The sequence below is a fragment of the Psammomys obesus genome, unplaced genomic scaffold (assembly GCF_907164565.1).
Source record: "Psammomys obesus unplaced genomic scaffold, mPsaObe1.curated_primary_1811, whole genome shotgun sequence".
NCBI classification, from domain to species: domain Eukaryota; kingdom Metazoa; phylum Chordata; class Mammalia; order Rodentia; family Muridae; genus Psammomys; species Psammomys obesus.
The window spans coordinates 27074829-27093093 of NW_026596034.1; the positions used below are offsets into that span (position 1 = coordinate 27074829).

An 18265-nucleotide genomic window follows, 5' to 3' on the forward strand; every position below is an offset into this window, starting at 1 on the left:
TGGAGACAACTCGCTCGTGAACACGCACATGTGCACGCCATGTCCAAGATTCTCAGGGTAGTTTCTACTAATATGCCCACTGCTTGAGGCCTATTAGGCTGGGAGCTGCTAGACAAAAAAGAAAAGAAAAGGAAAGGAAAGAAGAGGAAAGGAAAGGAAAGGAAAGGAAAGGAAAGGAAAGGAAAGGAAAGGAAAGGAAAGGAAAGGGGAGAAGAAGGAGAAGGAAATAATTGAAGCAAACAGTTTACCAGGGAACCTGAAACTGCCCACAGTGTGGCTTAGGTCATGAGCCTGAGCTGAAAGGGACAAAGACTAACAGGTGACCGTGAAGCATCAGCCCCTCTGCTCTTCCTGGGACCATCCTCCACCATCTGAACTCCCCTCCCAAGCCAGCCATTGGCTAGGCATGATGGTGCATGCCTGAAATCCCAGTACTCAGGAATCTAAGGAAGGAGGCTTGCTATGAGTTGAAGGCCGGTCTGGGTTACATAGTGAGATCGAGGCCAGTTTGAAATTAGTCAGCACAACAAAACAATAACTGCAAGAACAATACAAAAACAAAACAAAATACACACACAGAAAAGAAGAAAAATCGATCATTTGCAAAGCCAGCTGATTCATAACATCATTTAATCTTTTGTGAAGCCTCCAGTTTGGAAAACTCCAGCTGCCCAAGGACATTTGAGCTGAATGGAACAAAACAGCTTCTTCCGGCCACTGGCTCTGGATTTTGCTTCAGGGGCCCATGGAAGCCCAACTTTTCAATCAAAAGCAGGCTGAGGATCCCTGGTTCTTCTTTTCCCATGCTAGGCCCCTGCAGGAGCCCCTGTTCATTTCCCATGGGCTTCATGACTATGCTACCCAACGTCCAGCAAGATCTGAGATGTCTTTGGATGTTGGACGTACAGTCCCACCCAGACCCAGGCCCTTGTTTCACACAGGTGAGCAGTCAGACAAACTGACTTGTGCACGCAGGGGCCAACAGGAGAACCGCCTGGCCAGGCTCAGGGCCCTGGCTCCCACCGGGAAATGTGCTTCTGAGCTGGAAAGGAAGCATAATAGCGTGAGAGTCCTGTGGTGGAGACTCTGCTGAGCTCATGTAGTAGTAGCCATGACTGTGTTCTCTTTGGGAACTCCAAATTCTAATAGGTGGATGCTGGGAACTGAAGTTGGTCCAGGTTTCACTTCTGTCCCCTCTCCCATAGCTTACTGGGCTGTGGGTAATTAGGGCACAGTAAGAGATCTGACAGATCCCCAGGCCTTGGCTTTCACGAGAGAAGACGTGGTATTCAGTGTTGTGCCATCATCATCCCCTTGTTCGGCCTCAGACAGTTGTGAATATAAGACCCTGAGCAGGAAACCTTCTCTGACTCTGTGCTCTCGGACACACCCTATACCTATGATTTGGATAGCCTAGCAACAGGGTGTCGGCCATTAGCCCATCAGGAGACAGGTAACAGAGGAGGGGAGCTGAGAGCAGGGTCTCACCAAACTGGCAGATATAACGGTTTCGAGTTTTACAACGCTGGTCGTTCCAGTTGAAGGCAGCAGACGCCTGCATTTCCACACAGTTCCCAAACCTGCGGGGCCGGGATACAGAACGCTGGCGTGGAGGGATGAAATGAGGAGCCTAGTAGAGTCTTAAATCCTCCACCCCATTAGGCCACCTGCGTCTGCGAGGCCCAGGTGCACCACACGCAGACGAGGTTGCTGGGAGCCAGCGCTCATTCTGCTCCCCCATACACTGCAGCCTTCACCCCACGCAGCCCAGTCCAGCGCCTAGCCACAGCAGGAAGGCACAGGCCCACATCCTTCCGCCACCAGGAGAACAGATGCCGGAAGCCCAGTCAGGCCTGGATGCAGTGAGGGTGTACTAGGAGAGAAAATTGGAGTCCTCGGTGACCCTAAAGATTTACCACCTCCACCCCTGTTATGGCACCCCTGGGCTTTGAAGACCAGGGCAACGCCACGGAACCAGAATGTTCTCTGTACAGCTGATGCCCGCTTTCCCTGGCACCTAAAACCGGGTAAGGTCCAGACCTTTATAGGCAGGGTGGAGGTTCTTCAGTGGCATCTGAAGTTCAACCAGGCAGGCCCAAGTGGAAAGTGCGCTCAGGGGAGATTAGACACTCCAGACTCACCCCTGGTTGTCAGGCTGCCCAAAGGCAAAACTGGTGAAGGACAGGTGTTCTCCAGTAGTCCAGCGGAAGGAGTCCTTAGCTGCCTTGTAGGTGAGCCCTGGACCAGGGTAGCCAAGGTTGCCCAGTGTCTCAGAGTCCAGAAACTGCCTCCCTAATGCCTCTCAAGCCCCCAGCTGTTAAACCTCTCTCTCCAGAACCCTCCCCCCACAGTGGTTCATCCCACTCTGTAGCCCTCAGCAGTCAGGAGATTGTCCTGACTGCTGATCCAGTCCGTGTTCCAAACCCTTTCCATACCCTTGCTATCTGTTGGTGTGAGTGTTTGGGGGGGGGGTACCTCAGTCCATGTTTACTGGAGCCTTGTAAGGCTTCATGTCCTCCCGATTGCCACACTCCAACTGCCAAGCACTCACCAATCCAGAAGTTTCTGGTCTCAAAGTCACTGTCTGTCACCTCGTTGGTGGTCTCCAGGCGGCCCAGGTAGAAGGCAAGGATGTCTTGCACTTTCTGGCTCTCGATCTGGGCTAGCACCCCACCTTTTCCCTGTAACCCCACTCTGGGTCAAATGGGACAGACTGTGGAGTTCAGTCCCAGAACTTTCTACCCATCCCGTTGCCCCGCCATGGCCAGGATTCCAAACATGTATGCTGGCTGGGCTGTCTTACTTCCACCCCCAACAACGTCCCGCCTCTGAGAATGGAGGTCGTCTTCCTCTCCCCGCCAGACTTCCCTCTGTGTGTACACAAGGCTCCATTGGCATCTCATAGGCCAAGCATGGTCCTGCCCCCTCCGAAGAATTTTGTTTCAATTTCGAGGTGTATTAAGTATATTTGGACCAACTGTCAATATTAGCAGGTCAAGAAATATCAAGGAAAATCTGGGTTTCTGAGGCTGGAGAGATGGACCAGAGGTTAAAAGCACTGGCTGCTTTTCACGGTGTTCTGAGTTCAATTCTTGGCAACCACATGGTGGCTCACAGCCATCTATACTGTGACCTGATGCCTTCCTCTGACATGCAGGTGTACATGCAGATAGAGCACTCATGTGCATAAAATAAATAAATAAACCTTTAGAAAATTTTGGCCTGTGTTCTGGCCAAACTGAGCTGACATCCAGCGTATCAGCTGTCAGCTGTCAGCTGGAGCTGAGTAAAGACAGCTCCTCAGATGGAGGTGGGGGCCTGAGGCCTGGGGCCTAGGGCCGGGGGCCTGGGGCCTGGGTGTTAAGTAGGCTTCTGCCTTGTATGAGCCTTAAATCTATGATTCCTACTTTATACTAATGAAAAGAGTGAGGCCAGGGGAAGTTGAAGGAACTATATCTTCTTCCAAAGCCACCCTGTTATGACCCTGTTTGAGACCTTGGGAAGGCGAGGGTTAGCCCTCACCTGACATTTTTTCTTGGCTCCATAGTAGGTATCTGCCTCAGAAGACACCATGAAGCAGTCTCCATCGATCCTCAGGTCACAGGTGTGAAAGGGAAAGTGCACCTTGGCTGGCAGGAGTGCAGGAAAGCAAGGATTTGTGTGCCGACCTCAGAATCCTTGCCCTCTCCCACCGGGCTGGGCTATGTTCAAGGTACCCCAACCTCTGGTTAACTCCTCCATACTGGAAGCGGGCAGAAGTCAGTAGTGTGCTGGTAAATTTGCAAGCATGAGAGCTCTCAAGAGAGAGAAAGAAGGGACTGGGGAATCCAGGGCTGGCATGATGGCTCAGTAGAAAAAGCGCTTGCTGCCCAGCCTGATGTTCTGAGTTCAATCCCCAGGTCCCTCCCACACAGTGAAAGGAGAGCATCAACTGCCACAAATTGTCTTCTGACATCCACACAGAGTGTGTTCTATGGCACATTCACATGAATAAAATGTCATTTAAAAAAAGATCCATAGCTTGTCCCGTTTGGTATAAATACCCCACTGTGGCCAATTTCAGATATTAGTGTGGTTTTCCTGAGCCAGCTGACACATGCAGTACCCCCACTGAAGACGGTTCTGAGAACAACCTCAAGCCGGGACTCACCGGCACACTGGGCTCCCCCGTAGCCGACATCACAGATGCAGGAGCATTCTTCTTCCCGGAACCGACCGTGCACGCACTGCACACTGCACCGCACTGCCAGGACAGAGCAGAAGGGCGGCGTGCGCAGCCTCTAACCTCCTGAGCCCCATGACGCCCTAACAAGCCAACCCCAGCAAGAATACCCTCCCAGAGACAGAGCCCATGGGGGCTTCCGGCTACTGCCATGCTTGGCTGCTTCGGCTACAATGATTCATTGTAGAGAGAAGCAAACTGAAGTTTAGAGGTCATGGAAAGTCGGCAGTGGGACAAGAGGGACCCTCTGTCTTCTAATTCTATGTCTGTTTCAATAGATAGTCTAAAGGGCCAAATAGGATTCTTTTTTTTAATCAGTGTTCCTGTAGCCCTAGCTGACCTAGAGTTCACTGCATAGCCCAGGTTGGCCTGGAGCTCATGACAATGCTCAGTTTCCTAAACATTTAAAATCATCTGAATAGCTTAGGGTGTGGCGCACAGTTAGGGCTCAGTGGGTTTTTTATTGAGCGAGCGCACGAAGTGTGAAAACCCAGTGGTTAATAATGTTAATGCAGCCGAGACTTCCTGTGTTCGGACACTTTGAATCTCTGGCCACCACAGCCCTCCAGCTCTCCCACTGTACCAGCTTCAGTAGCTGCCTCCGGACAGATGTATGTCCACTGAGGGGCATCTCCTCTCAGGGTACCCCTCAGGAATGGGCACTAGGTCCTCACCTTGGCAGTATCTCCCTGTGTAGCCAGCGGCGCAGTGGCAGTGGCAAGTGCTAATGTTGAGATGCCCGTGATTTCGGCAGCTCATGCGACATGGGTTTCTGGGGACCTCTGGCAAGAAGAGTAGGTAATTCTGAGAAGGGTCCTCTTTGGGGTAAGCAGGTCAGGCAGGTCCTTTCCTAGGCGCTGAGGCCAGGGCTTCTGGCACGGTCCCTCAGAATGCTAGCTCCCACCCTGTGCGGAGCAGGACTGGTCACCCATTCTCAGCCCGGCTGCGCCTGCTGTTCCAGGTGGAAGAAACAGGGTGGCATACTCACCACAGAGCCCGCCTTCGTGGTCCCAAGCCTTGAAGCAGCCCGAGACGCTGGCTGTGCAGAGTGAGCACCAGCTGCCTTTCTTATAAGGGGCGATTATCTTCCCATTCACATCCCAGTTGCCTCTGTGAGAGCAAGCATCAGAGGGTCTGGAGACCCCGGCCTTGGGCAGGGCAGGAGCAGGAGCTTTGGACAGAGTTGAGGAGGAGCCTTGGGCAGGGCAGGAATGGGTCCTGGCTGCCTTCCCTATGGACCCCTTTAGCAGCTCTAGCCCAGTTAGGGATTCAGGGAGCTGGCTGTGGCAGGGAAATCAGCTAGGAAACAAAAGATGACTTTTGTATCAATTCTGGACATATTCCCCCAGAGCAGGGTCACGCATCCAGGAAGGAGCATTTGTGGACAAGCTCCGCCCCGCACGGTCAGAATCTATTATACCTTCTTCCTTTTCTCCTCTTCTTTCCTATGCGTAGCAAGGGTAAGGACATCTGGGGTGGCTGGGTACGTATCTTATCCTGAGTGAAAGTCATCCAGCCAACCCTCCCACCCTCAGCCTCAGCCTCCCCATCCTCACTCCCCCTCCAGCCATCACCCAGCTCACCCAGCTCACCCAGGGGAGCTTACCCAGGGGAGTAGGCACAGACAAAGGCTTCCATGGCTTCCTGGTCCACAAAGCATAGATGCCGACCACAGCCCAGCTGGCTGGAGGTGGCCCACACAAGCTGCAGAGAACACAGCGGCTCAGAAACCCTTTCAGGCTGCCTTCACTTCCGTCTCGGGGTGCTGCAGCACAGGCAACGCCCACCCGGGGAGACTACGGCCTCCACCAGGCAGACAGACAGGCATCTCCCTTACCTTCCTGGGGCCCCAGGAACAGCAGCTATGCTGAGCACAGCCATCAGAATGGAGGAAAGCTTTTGGAATGGAGGGGCGCAGTGAGAGTTTGAGGGTTACTACGTGTTGAAAGGCAAGAAGATTATGGACAGGTGGAAGGGGTGACAAAAGAAAGAGTCTGGTATCAAGGGCCTTGTGTAAGATTATAAAAATGGCCACAAGCCTTCACTTCTCCCTACAGGTTGATCTTTCATACATATATATAATCATAGATGTATCTATGATATATATGATGACAAGTTCTCACTATGCAGCGTTGGCTAGGAAATCACTATGTTAAAACTGGCTGGCTTCAAACTCATAGAGTTCCACCTGTCTCTGGCTCCCAGATGTTGGGATTGAAGGCTAGTTCTACCATGCTTAGTTTATAGATCGTTCTTTTATGCGAGAGATTTAATCCAGAGCTGGACACAGACTGGGCAAGCGCTGTACTGTTGAGCTATGTTCCATCAGTCCACTAGCCCAAACTTTTTTTTTTGAGACAGGGTTCCTCTGTGTAGCCTTGGCTGTCCTGGACTCACTTTGTAAACCAGGCTGGCCTTGAACTCACAGAGATCCGACTGCCTCTGCCTCCCAAGTCCTGGGATTGCCACTGTGCCCGGCCATCCTTTTATTAGTTTTGGTTTGTTTATTTATTTATTTATTTTGGAAAAGATATCTTGGGCTGGAGAGATGGCTCAGCTGTTAAGAGCACTGGCTGTTCTTCAAGAGGACCAAGGTTCAATTTTCAGCACCCACATGACAGCTCAAAACTGTCTGTAATTCCTGTTCCAGAGCATCCAACACACTCACACAGACATACGTGCAGTCAAAACACCAATGTACATAAAGTAAAAATAAACAATTTGAAAAAAGAAAGAAAGATATCTTATTGTTTAGGCTGGCCTCAAACTCTCCATGTCCCCAAGGATGACTTTGAACTCTTGATCCTCCAGCCTCTACCTCCTGAGTACTGGGATTACAGGCATGCACTGTGTCTTGCTTTGTTTGTTTGTTTTTTGAGACAGGGTTTCTCTGTGTAACCCTGTAGCTCTGGCTGTCCTGAACTCACTCTGTAGACCAGGCTAGACTTGAATTCAGAGATCCACCTGCCTCTGCCTCCCAAGTGTGGGATTAAAGGTGTGCACCGCCACCCGGCTCAGCATCTTGCTTTAATGCAGAATGCTTTTTAAGTTTATGATTTTAGAGTTAGAGTTAGAGTTCAGTGGTAGAGTATTTTCCTCTCATGTTCAAGGGTCTAGTTTGGATCACTAGTCACACACACACACACACACACACACACACACACACGATTAAAGAACGAAAGAAAGAAAAGAAAGGATTAAAAAACACAATTTAAGGAAATAAATTAAGAAAAAGCAATTACATTCTTCAAGGCAAACAATCCGGAACTACCACTGAAAATGAAACAATAAAACAAACAAACAACCCACCCTTAAGAACAATAAAAACACTAACAAAAAAAAGTTGTGGAATGAAGCTGAGCATGGCGGCCAAACCGTTTGAGAGCTGGAGACAGGAGGTTTACAAGTACAAGGTCATCCTGGGCTAAACAGTAAGCTTGAGGCCAACCCGGGCTACAGGAGACCCTGCCTTAAAAGAAACAGCAGCAACAACAAAAACCTCTCAGAAATACAAAACAAAACACAGTGCAAAATTCTGCTCCCGAGAGCTGAGACAGGAGGATTGACTGGCTATTTTGGAAGACCCTATCTAAAACTGAAAAGTGGGGAGGGAAGGAAGGAAATTTCAGAAACCTGAAATTCATATAACAGATGTTTTCAAGGACTTAATGTGGGGCTGGAGCCATAGTTCAGTCGGAAGAGCGCCCGCTCAGCTTGCGTGAAGGCTGGGCGTGGTGGCCTTGTGTGTCACCCCAGCCCCTGGGAAATGGAAACAACAAGGTCACCCTCGAGTAACTCTTAACAATAAGGGCTGAGGCCAGCCTGGAATGCATGGGACCCTGTCTCAAAAACAAACAAAACAAAACAAAATCAGAAACAAAAAGCCCGGCGGTGACGGCGCACACCATTAACTAGGGAAGCAGAGGCAGGTGGATCTTTGTGAGTTCAAGACCAGCCTGGTCTACAGAATAAGCTCCAGGACAGCCACAGTTATACAGACAAACAATGTCTTGGAATAAAAAGAAAGAGACTTTATATCAATGAGATAAAAATCCACATTAATCCCAGCTCTTGGGAGTCAGAAGCAGGTGGATCTCTGTGAGTTCAAGGCCAACCTGGTCTGCAGAGCTAGTTGTAGGACAGCCAAGGCTGTAAAAGAAACCCTGGCTCAGAAAAAATAAAATAAAATAAAATAAAATAAAATAAAATAAAATAAAATAAAATAAATAAAATAAATAAAATAAAATAAATAAATAAAATAAAATATAAAATAAAATAATAAAATTAAAAAAAAAAAGACAAAGAAGGTGATGCGGGGCCAGGACTGGCAGCTCACCCTGGTAATTCAGCACTTGGAGGGGGAAGGAAGTGAATCACTACAAGTTCAAGGCCAGCTTGGTCTGCCTAAGAATAAATAGCAAGGCATGGCATCAAAAACATGAAACAAAGGTCTGGGGAGATGTGTCAGCTTATAAAGGCACCTGCTGCCGAATCTGAGGACCCCGGTTCAGCACTGAGAGAGGGACAGACAACCTCTACAAGTTGTCCTTTGAGCCCCACAAGTACTCTGTGCTATGCGTGCTCAGGGCTGCTGTACAGATAAACCCTGTCTCAAAACAAACAAACAAAACAAGAAGGGAAGGAAGGAAGGAAGGAAGGAAGGAAGGAAGGAAGGAAGGAAGGAAGGAAGGAAGGAAGGAAGGAAACAACACAATCATAAAATGGAACAGGGCCTGATAGTTTAAGGGAAAGATTTTAACAAATGTCATATAAATTATTCCAGAAAACAGTAAATGAGACAGAGTCTACTTCACTCCATGGGTCACCTTCAATATTATTATATGTATACTAAAGGTGTTAGAACATTTTGAGAGGGGCTGGAGGATGGCTCCGGGGTTAAGAGCTCTGTCTGTTCTTCCAGAGGTCCTGAGTTCAGTTCCCAGCAACCACGTGGTGGCTCACAGACATCAATACCCTCTACTGCCCCCTTCTGGCATGCAGGTGTACATGCAGGTAGAGCCTTCAAAGGAAATAAATAAAACCTTAAAACATGTTGAGAATTTTGCCTGTGTTAGTCAGTGTTGTACTTAGCCACTAAACACTGACAGGTATATAAAAAAAACAATAAATACCCATAGCTGTTGAATGGAGGAGAAAAAAGAAGGAAACTTTCTTGAGAATGATGGAGCTGAAATTGAGAAAGTTTCATCTGGGGAGGGCTCTCTGGTGCGGTAACATCTTCTAAGTCTAGATAGTATCCCTTTAAGGATAAAGTGTAGCCTTCTCTAAGATGGCTGGGAAAGCCATGCCCTAGTCTCATCTGCAACACACTCACCTGTGTGTAGTGGGTGCAGGTGGCATTGTGGGCACACTCAGCGTCCCCATATCTATACTGCAAACCTTCAGCAAACCAGAGGTTGATCGCTTCGACAAATGATGCTGAGCCCATGGGCAATAGCTGCACATTCCAGCCCACTTGTGGGGTGTGCTGTGGGGTCGATGCTGGGTTTGGGGTGGCCGACGCGCTGCAGAGGGCCGCCCTGGTTTGAGCTAGTTGAGCCAGGTTCTCACTCCAGTCCTGGGGGCGGCACAAAGGCATCCTCAGGTGGTGGATTTGATTTCCTTCCAGTTGCTGGGTGACAAAAGCAACTTAGGGGTGAAAAGTCTTATTCAGCTCACAAGTCCAGCCCAGCATGGCAGAGGACTCAAGGTGGAAGGAGCTTGAAACGGCTAGTCACATACCCAGCCGAGAGCAGAGAGAGAGAGTGAAGGCATGCGTGCTTGCACTTAGATTGCTGTGTCCTTCCCTCTGGTCCTACAGTCCAGGACTCAAACTCAGGGAAGAGTACCACCCATTTTTTTTTTCTTTTCTTTGAGACAGGGTCTCTCTGTGTAGCCCTGGCTGTCTTGTAACTTAATATGCAGACCTGGCTGGTCTAAAACTCACAGAGAACTGTCTGCCTTTGCCTCCCAAGCGTTGGAAGTAAAGGTGCCTGCCAGTATGCGCAGGCGTGACACTCGTTTTTAAAGTGGGTCTTCCTACATCAATTAACATAATCAAGACTAGTCCAACACAGAAATACCCACTGTCCAGCCTAATCCAGACAGCTGTTTGGTGAAATTCTTTTTCCAGGTCATTCTGGTCAGGTTGGCACAATCAAACCTAACCATTACAACTGATCTTTGGATAACAAGGAAGCTAATGGGCAATGAGTCATCTCCCCACTGCCTCTGAATATCTGGGGGGTGCCAGGTCACACCGAGCAAAGAGCCATGCTCGCCTGTCTAATGATTAGAGCTGTTTTCCTCACTGCACAGAGTCACAGAAGGTTCAGGCAAGACCTCTGGAGCTGCCCAAGATACAGCACGAAAGCAAACTGCGCCTCCATCTTCCTGAGTCTTGCATAAACACCTTTGGCCCTGCCTAGGGAACAGCACTATGCCAGGTAAGGGAATGGACTTTTGATGTCATGTTCTGCAATCTAATAATCTGAGCCTGGACAGTGCCCAGACTTGCAGGTTGGTTGGCTGTGTGTGTGTGTATGTGTGTGTATGTGTGTGTATGTGTGTGTATGTGTGTGTATGTGTGTGTATGTGTGTGTATGTGTGTTTTAAGAACTACCCCTGGCCACGTCAGAAGTACTCTGCTGCTCCCATCTGGCCAAAAGTGATTTTTGTTTTCAGGCCTTTAAGCAAAGGGCCCCAAGAAAGGTGCAAACTACCAACCAGCTAATCTTACCCCCAGCCTGCAGGGTCCTGGGGTAGAAGGACTCACTGCCAGGTACTCCGACTTAGAAAATCCTGGCTGCCCAGCATGTGGACACGTGGGCACGGGAGACAGAGCCACTGAGAGCAGGCCAGGGGAGAGAAGCTAACCACTCCCCCCTGGCCCTCCCCCACCTCCTGGGAAACTGACCCCTGAGTTCTCAAGGTCGCCACCCACTGTGACTATCTGCCTCTGAGGACTTGATGGGAGGCAACCATGGGGAACCTTGCCCTCCCTTACCCATTCCACCCTTGCTCTCAGGCCTGTTCACATGGGCTGGGGCTATTGGGCTACCAGACTACAAAAGCAATGTGTCTGAGTCCCCAAGATGATCAGCCCTGACCCTTCTGCAGCCTCAGTCATGAAGGTTCTAAATGGCAAATAAGGGAATGAGTGAGGAACTTGAGAAAGACAATACTTCCTAGATAAATCCTGGTCACTAGCCAGTCCCCCCAACAGCCCCATGGGATACTTCTCCCTCCCTGATCTTTACTTCTGCCTTTCTGCTGGATTCTTTTGTGTAGCCACATACCCCAGTCCCCCTGCCACAGGAGGGAACCCTGGCTCTTTCCATATCTGTTGATCTCCATGGCAACAGGATGCCAGGAAAGGCAGGTTTGTCTTTAATGCAAGTAGGGCCCTGACTTAAGAGCTTTCCCTGATGGAAGAAGCTACATAGCTCCCCATCAACCAAGACCATGGTGCCCCTGGAGAAAGGGGGACCTGACACTGGCAAGACCTCCTGAACTCACCCCCGAGCTCCCGTCCCTCTGGCAGTCCTCTTGATACAGAACGGTTGGGCATACTCACCAATCTCTGCATGTTGGCTGCAGGAGGCTGGACTTGGCTGCGCAGGCGGTTGTGAACAGAGAGGATTAAGAAGCTCTCCTTCCTGCTCAGGGCTGGGGGCCAGGAGAGAAGGTTAGGCCAATGACCAGCAGCACCTGGGACATCGCCATTGCCAGCTGACGGTGTGACCCCACCCCAACAACACAGATCTGAGATGAGGAGAGACAGTAGTGGTAGGTGTGTGTAGGGAAAAACTCCCAGTACAGAGATGGAGGGAGGCGAGGAGAGAGACAGGAGGATAGGTGAGGACAGACCGCGTATAGAGCAATGCTGTAAGTGACTGGCTGGCTAGGTTGTGGGGAGATAATGGGTAAATAAGAGACTCGGCCCTGGACTAGAAGCAGGCCCTTGCTGTGACGTCTTTCTACCACTGTTTCTTCTGAGGTCTTAGCTGCTGGCTCTAAGTTCTATCTTTCCTTCACCTTAACCCTGGACCGATAGCTTCATCCTTCTTCCTCCCCAGGATCCTTCCATCATGTCCCCCTGAATTGTTCTAATGGGTCCCCATCTTATCGCATCAGCACAACATAGGATTCAGTCCCGGCAAGCGGCTTCTAGAAATCGTTTGGTGCCCCTTCAGGATCGCAACAACCCCTCTACTCTACTCCTGTCTTTCCCCAGATATCCCTTACCTTGGAGAGTAGGAGCTTGCTCCAGCAGCGGGGGTGCCTGCACCTCTGTCCAGGTGATGTCAAGGAGAGATAGGAGCACAAGCAAGAGACGCAGCCATCGGCTCTGGCTCCCCGGGCCAGGGGAGGGCTCCAGTTGAACCATTAGCCTGCCTGGTGCTGCAGACTTCTCTCAGCGGTCCAGCTAGCCTCCTAGGCTTTCGTGAAGCTGTTCACAGTCTGAAGGAGTCAGGCTAAACTGCCAGACGAAAGGAGGAGGCTAGTGAGTCATCATTGTGTGCAAATGGCCTCCCCTCAGCGGTGCACTGGCTTGGACAGAGACAGGAGAGCCCTTCTTCTAAAGGCCTCCTTACTCCAGCTTCAGTGTCTGAGCAGCCTGCTCCACCGCAGAAAGCAGGGCAGTGTGCACTGACCCTGTGGCCCCTGCTAATCATTGTAGGATTATTAGCACCCTCAGGGAGCCCCCAAAGACCCTGCTGATTGGCCTACAGACATTCCAGGGCTGTGGATTAGTGGCTGGTGGCTGTTCCCCTCCAAGCCCATGGACAGCTTCTACTCCCCTGCCCCAGTGGTGGAGAGGAGGCTGGGACTTTGGCAGTGGGCCCTTAAAGCAGGCAGGAACTGGGCAAAACCCCAGGGGAGTTCTTTCCTTTCTTGGGACACTCATCCCAAACCCCTAGCCATGAATTAAACATAAAGCAGGAAGCAACTCTTCACCAGACAGATGCCACTGGAGGGATCATGGAGGGGTGAGCTGAGGCTGCACCTTCAGGAAGAAAGGTGTGCCTTACAGAAATATGCCAGGGCAGTGTGAGAGGATGAGGCTAGCACCAGGGTCCACCATGCTTACCTGTGTGACTTTGGGCCACGACAGGGGCAAGGCAGACAGAGAAGAAAGCATGTGATGGATGCCCTTGGCTGACTTGAGTCCTGCTGGGAACAAGCCTGCCTCTAGACAAACAGGTCACAGTGGAGCAGGAAGGCCGCAGATTGCCGTAGCATGTAGGGCCTAGCCAAAGCCTCCATAATCCCACCGGAATCACTGAATTTCTAGCACAGACAAATCAAAGGCTGACATGTGGACCAGAGTCAAATGCCCACGAAGTTTTATTCAGCCATTTTAAAGCACAGCCTTGCAAGCTATTCTTTGTCCTTCTGAAGCTGGTGTAGTTCCTGACCCTGGAGTCAGCACTCTCTCTCGGATGTCACCTCTTTGGAGATTCTGCTGGGGCACAGGTGGGCCTGCATGGGCTTCTGGAGAAACACCGGTGGACTGTGAATGTCACCGTGGATGTCAGGCCATGGGGACAAGTCCGGGCCTCACAGTGTGCAGCTCTGTACAGGGCCTCAGGAGCTTTTCCGCAGACAGATGGCCCGACAACTTCCAGCAAGAGCAGCTCCTACCCGTGGTTAATAACGCTGCACTTTTATTTGTTAAAAAAAAATGATCACTACTGTATATGTAGATGAGTATATGAGTATGAGTGTCTGGGTGCTACAACATGTGTGCAGAAGTCAGAGGACAGAGTTTTGAGAGGGAGAGTTGCTCCTACTTTAAAAAAATTATTTACTTATTGTGTGTACAGTGTTCCGCCTGCACATACATCTGCACACCAGAAGAGGGCACCAGACGGTTGTGAGCCACCATGTGGTTGTGAGCCGTCACGTGGTTGCTGGGAATTGAACTCAGGACCTCTGGAAGAACAGCTAGTGTTCTTACCCTCTGAGCCATCTCTCCAGCCTCATCCTTCTCTGTCTGTCTGTCTATCTATCTATCTATCTATCTATCTATCTATCTATCTATCTATCTATCTATCTTGATAGGGTTTCTCTGTGCAATCCTGGCTGTCCCAGAAATGCTCTGTACACCAGGTTGGCCTCGAACTCACAGAGATCTGCCAGCCTCTGCATTCCTAGTGCTGGGGTTAAAGTCAGAGTCACCACAGCTGGCCTATTTTTATTAGTTTAAATTTTTAAAAATTTGATTTATGTGTATGGCTGTTTTGTCTGCGTGTGTGTTTGTGCACCCCATGTGTGCCTAGTGCCGAAAGAGGCCAGAAGCAGGCATCAGATGCCCTGGAACTAGAGTTACAGAAGGTTGTGAGCCACCATGGGAGTGTTAGGAACAGAACTTCAGTTCCCTGGAGAACAGCCCTTGCCCTTAATCACTGAGCCACCTCTCTGGCCTTGTGTATGGTGCTCTGTGTAGCCCTGGCTGTTCTGGAACTCACTCTGTAGACCAGGCTGGCCTAGAACCCAGAGATCCACCTCCCTCTGCCTCCTGAGTGCTGGAACCAAAGGTGTGCACCACTGCTCAGCTCCATCCTTTATTTTATTTTTGTGTGTATTCCTGTGTGTGAATGTAGGCATTCGAATGCTGTGGCATGTGTATGGAGGTCAGAAGACAACCTCTGCTGTCACTCTTTGTTTTCCAGGTTATTTGAGACAGGGGCTCTCATTTTTAGTTGCTGTACATGGCAAGCTAGCTGGCGAAGGGGTTTCTGAGGCATTGCTAGACTCTGCCTCCCATCTGTACCGATACTGAGATTATAGAGATAGTTCCATGTGTAGCTGTATGTAGGCTCTGAGAATTGTTTGTTTGTTTGTTTCATTTTTTTTTGTGTGTGTGTGTGTGTGTGTGTTTCAAGATAAGGTTTCTCTGTGTAGTCCTGATGTCCTGGCCTCAAACTCACAGAGATCTACCTGCCTCTGCCTCTCTTGGTGCGTCACCACGCCCTGCTCAGAGTTGGGGTTTTTGTTTGTTTGTTTTACTATGAATTGAACCTAAGGCCTCATGCTTGTTAGGGAAACTGCCTACCACTGAGCTATATCCCCAATCTTCCCATCCACTTTTTCTTGTTGGGTTGTATATATTATACTATAATATATAATATATTATATTGTTTTATATACTATATGATGTTATGTAACATATACTATATATTTTATAAATTATATATAAATATATTTATAATGACATATAAATAGATATATTAATAAATCTATAGTAAACATTAATATGTTGTTGTATTATATATATTTTAATGTACATAACGTCTATGTTTGGTTTTAGGTCTTTGTTGCTGTTGTTTTCCACTCTTTACTTTTGAGGCAGTCTCACTGAATTTCCCAGACTGGCCTTGCAATCCGTGAGCTTAGGATGTGTCTCAGTTGTGAACAGTGTTTCTCAGGTATGTATGAATGCCTGGGTTCAGCCCCCACAGAAGGGGGATGTGGTGGCGCATGCCTGTGACCCCAGTACCTTGAAGGTGGATTGCGGAGGATGAAGGGTTCAAGACCATCCTCAACCATAAAGATTGTAAAGCAAAGTAGAAGCCAGTCTGGGCTACAAGAGATCGCGTCTTTATTCCATCCCTCTCAACAACAACAAGGACAAAGAAACAAACGTAAAACAACAGCGACAGAACAAATCGCAGTCCTGCAGCCCCTGAGCTGCTGGGGTTACTTGATCCATCAGTCTTGCTACATCCCTTTTTCGAGGCTCCCTCAGTTCTGTTCCTCACTTACCAAAGAGTCACTCTGGGTTATTAGCCTTCATGGGGAGATTTTATTAGTCTGATTTGGGTTTCTAATTAACCAGTTCACTCAATGAATAAGGGATGCAGGAGGCCAGGTCACTTCAATCCAGGGGTGCCACCGCCACGCCACCTAGTGGTCAGTGGGAGCACGTAGGCAGAACTGGGTCCCCTCTGGTCTGAGAGACAATTGGTTAATCCTCATTTTAAGACTGACAAAAGACATTTTAAGAAACTTTAAAGCTCCCTCACCCGAGATGCCAGCTACTCCTGCCTATACCATTTTGTCAGCTGTATGCAATTCTGACGTGCTGCAAGAGGTCTCATGGTCTTAGAAGGTTACCCCGAGTTACCGAGGGCGCAATTAACTGAAGGGGATGCCATATGTGCAGCTGTGACGGAAGTCATCTGTGCTGGGCTGAGACTTTTTGGAGTCACCCATGTTCCTGTAAGTAACTCTCAACTATGCTCCGTAAGAAAAACAAAACAAAACAAAAACTTTATTCTGTTGCCAAATTGGACTTTAGTGGCATCATTAATTTGGTCTGTCATCTGTGCCCGTTCTGGGGTAATTAGATGTTCCTGACTCCTCAGGAAAAGTTCATGCAACAGGAAGACACACAAATACAGGGGTATCAGAAGGAGGACAGCCGGGGTGATGGTGCACATTCCTTTAACCCCAGCACTTGGGAGGCAGAGGCAGGTGAATCTCTTTGATATCAAGGTCTACACAGGGAGTTTAGGTCAGCGAGGGCTATCTAGTGAGATCCTGTCTCAAAAAGCATGGCGGAGAGTGGAGAGAGCTGGAGCTACGGCTCAGCAGTTAAGAGCATCTGCTGTTCTTGCAGGGGATCCGAGCTTGGTTCTCAGCACTCACATGGTAGCCTGCAACCATGCACAATCCTGGTTCTGGAGGATCCAATACCCTTTCTGGATTCTATAGGAATTAGGCACATACATACATGCAGAAGCATGCACACAAACATACATGCACACACTCAATCTAAAAAGCTTAAAAAGGTTTATTTTTATGCGCATTGGTGTTTTGAGTCCATGTATGTCTGTGTCAAATTATCAGATTCCCTGGAGCTGGAGTTACAGACAGTTGTGAGCTGCCATGTGGGTGCTGGGATCTGTGCCCAGGTCCTCTGGAAGAACAGTCAATTCTCTTAACCATGGAGCCATCTTTCCAGCCCCCTAAAAGCTTTTTAAGAAGAAAGGAAGGAAGTCAGTGAAGACACAAAGGGCGCCCAGTTGCCTGGAAAGGAAATGCCCCATCAAAGGAGGTGGAATGTGTATGGGCTGAATATTGAATATTTAAGAGAAGAGATGGCTTTTCTAGAAAAATTGGAGAGGCAATTGGAGTATTACGATTCTAAATTCAGCCAGTTGTGGTGGTGCCTGCCTTTGATCCCAACACTCAGGAGGCAGATGCAGGCAGAACTCTGAGAGTTTGAGGCCAGCCTGGTCCTACATAGTGAGTTCCAGGACAGCCAGGGCTACAGAGTAAAACCTTGTATTGAAAAAAAAAAAAAAAGAGGGAAAAAATGATTCTAAGTTCAGAACTTTCCACAGCCCAGAAGGAAAGGGGTCAAGAGGACATTTCTCCAGGTAGCTCCAAGGCAGAGAACCAGATTAGATCCAAACCCAGGCCCTAGAATCATGGTCCTAGATTACATAGAGTGCCAGTATTTGGAGAAGTGGGTTTGTTTTGTTTTGTTTGTATTGTGAGTCAAGGTTTGTTTTAGGTCTGGCTGTCCTGGAACTCATTCTGTAGACCAGGCTAGCCTTGGACTCAGAGACCCATCTGTCTCAGCTTTCTGAGTGCTGGAATTAAACGCTTGTGCCACCACTACCTGGCTGGAGAAGTGGTCTTTAAAATGGTATTTGAGGTTAAATAAGGTCCTTAGGTATGCCCTAATCCAATGTGATTGATATCCTTATAAAAAATTTCTAGGAGGATTGGGCATGGTGGCTCCTGCCTGTGATCCCAGCACTCAAAAGGTAGATCAAGGGTTCAAGGTCATCTTTGACTACATAGTGAGTTCGAATCCAGCCTGGGCTACATGAGACCCTGGAGAGAGGTGTGAGTGGGGACTCCATGAAGCCAGAGATGAAGAGATGATGGCTGTCTGTAGGTCATCAGTCTGACACTGTAGGCAACAGGTGCACGGCACCAGCAGGTGCAGCCACGATGCCCTATGGTTTATTCACGGAAGCTACAGGTGGTGAAAGTGTACCAGCTGTTTCTGACTAGTTTCTT

At 49.1% G+C, this 18265-nt stretch overlaps 1 protein-coding gene across 3 annotated transcripts; it reads right to left on the minus strand.

Annotated features, from left to right (window-relative positions):
• Window positions 1-592: 592 nt before the first annotated feature.
• Window positions 593-13016, minus strand: LOC129686974 (C-type lectin domain family 18 member A-like). 3 transcript variants are annotated; one of them, XM_055621211.1, is made up of 13 exons: window positions 12956-13016; window positions 12470-12704; window positions 11799-11890; window positions 9558-9800; window positions 5829-5926; window positions 5211-5332; window positions 4897-5004; window positions 4151-4243; window positions 3523-3629; window positions 2552-2681; window positions 2142-2238; window positions 1489-1580; window positions 593-1042 (listed from the first exon to the last, which is right to left on the minus strand). In XM_055621211.1, exons 2-13 carry the CDS (start codon window positions 12609-12611, stop codon window positions 1005-1007), a joined length of 1362 nt encoding a protein of 453 aa, XP_055477186.1. In that variant the 5' UTR covers window positions 12612-12704; window positions 12956-13016; the 3' UTR covers window positions 593-1004. The 3 variants fall into 3 exon arrangements, with proteins under 3 accessions (XP_055477186.1, XP_055477188.1, XP_055477187.1); XM_055621213.1 differs by lacking the exon at window positions 4897-5004 and having other exon boundaries at window positions 12470-13010; XM_055621212.1 differs by lacking the exons at window positions 593-1042; window positions 1489-1580 and adding an exon at window positions 1593-1873 and having other exon boundaries at window positions 12470-13010.
• Between the last annotated feature and the right edge of the window lie 5249 nt (window positions 13017-18265).

Bases quoted from the DNA above. Each gene is read 5' to 3' on its own strand.
- LOC129686974 (XM_055621211.1), bottom strand. From the start codon at position 12,611: ATGGTTCAACTGGAGCCCTCCCCTGGCCCGGGGAGCCAGAGCCGATGG. The intron at 5,333-5,828 runs GTAAGCTCCCCT...TTGCTCTCACAG, and splicing joins GTCTGTGCCTACTCCCCTGG to AGGCAACTGGGATGTGAATG. The intron at 5,005-5,210 runs GTGAGTATGCCA...TCTTCTTGCCAG, and splicing joins CCACGAAGGCGGGCTCTGTG to AGGTCCCCAGAAACCCATGT.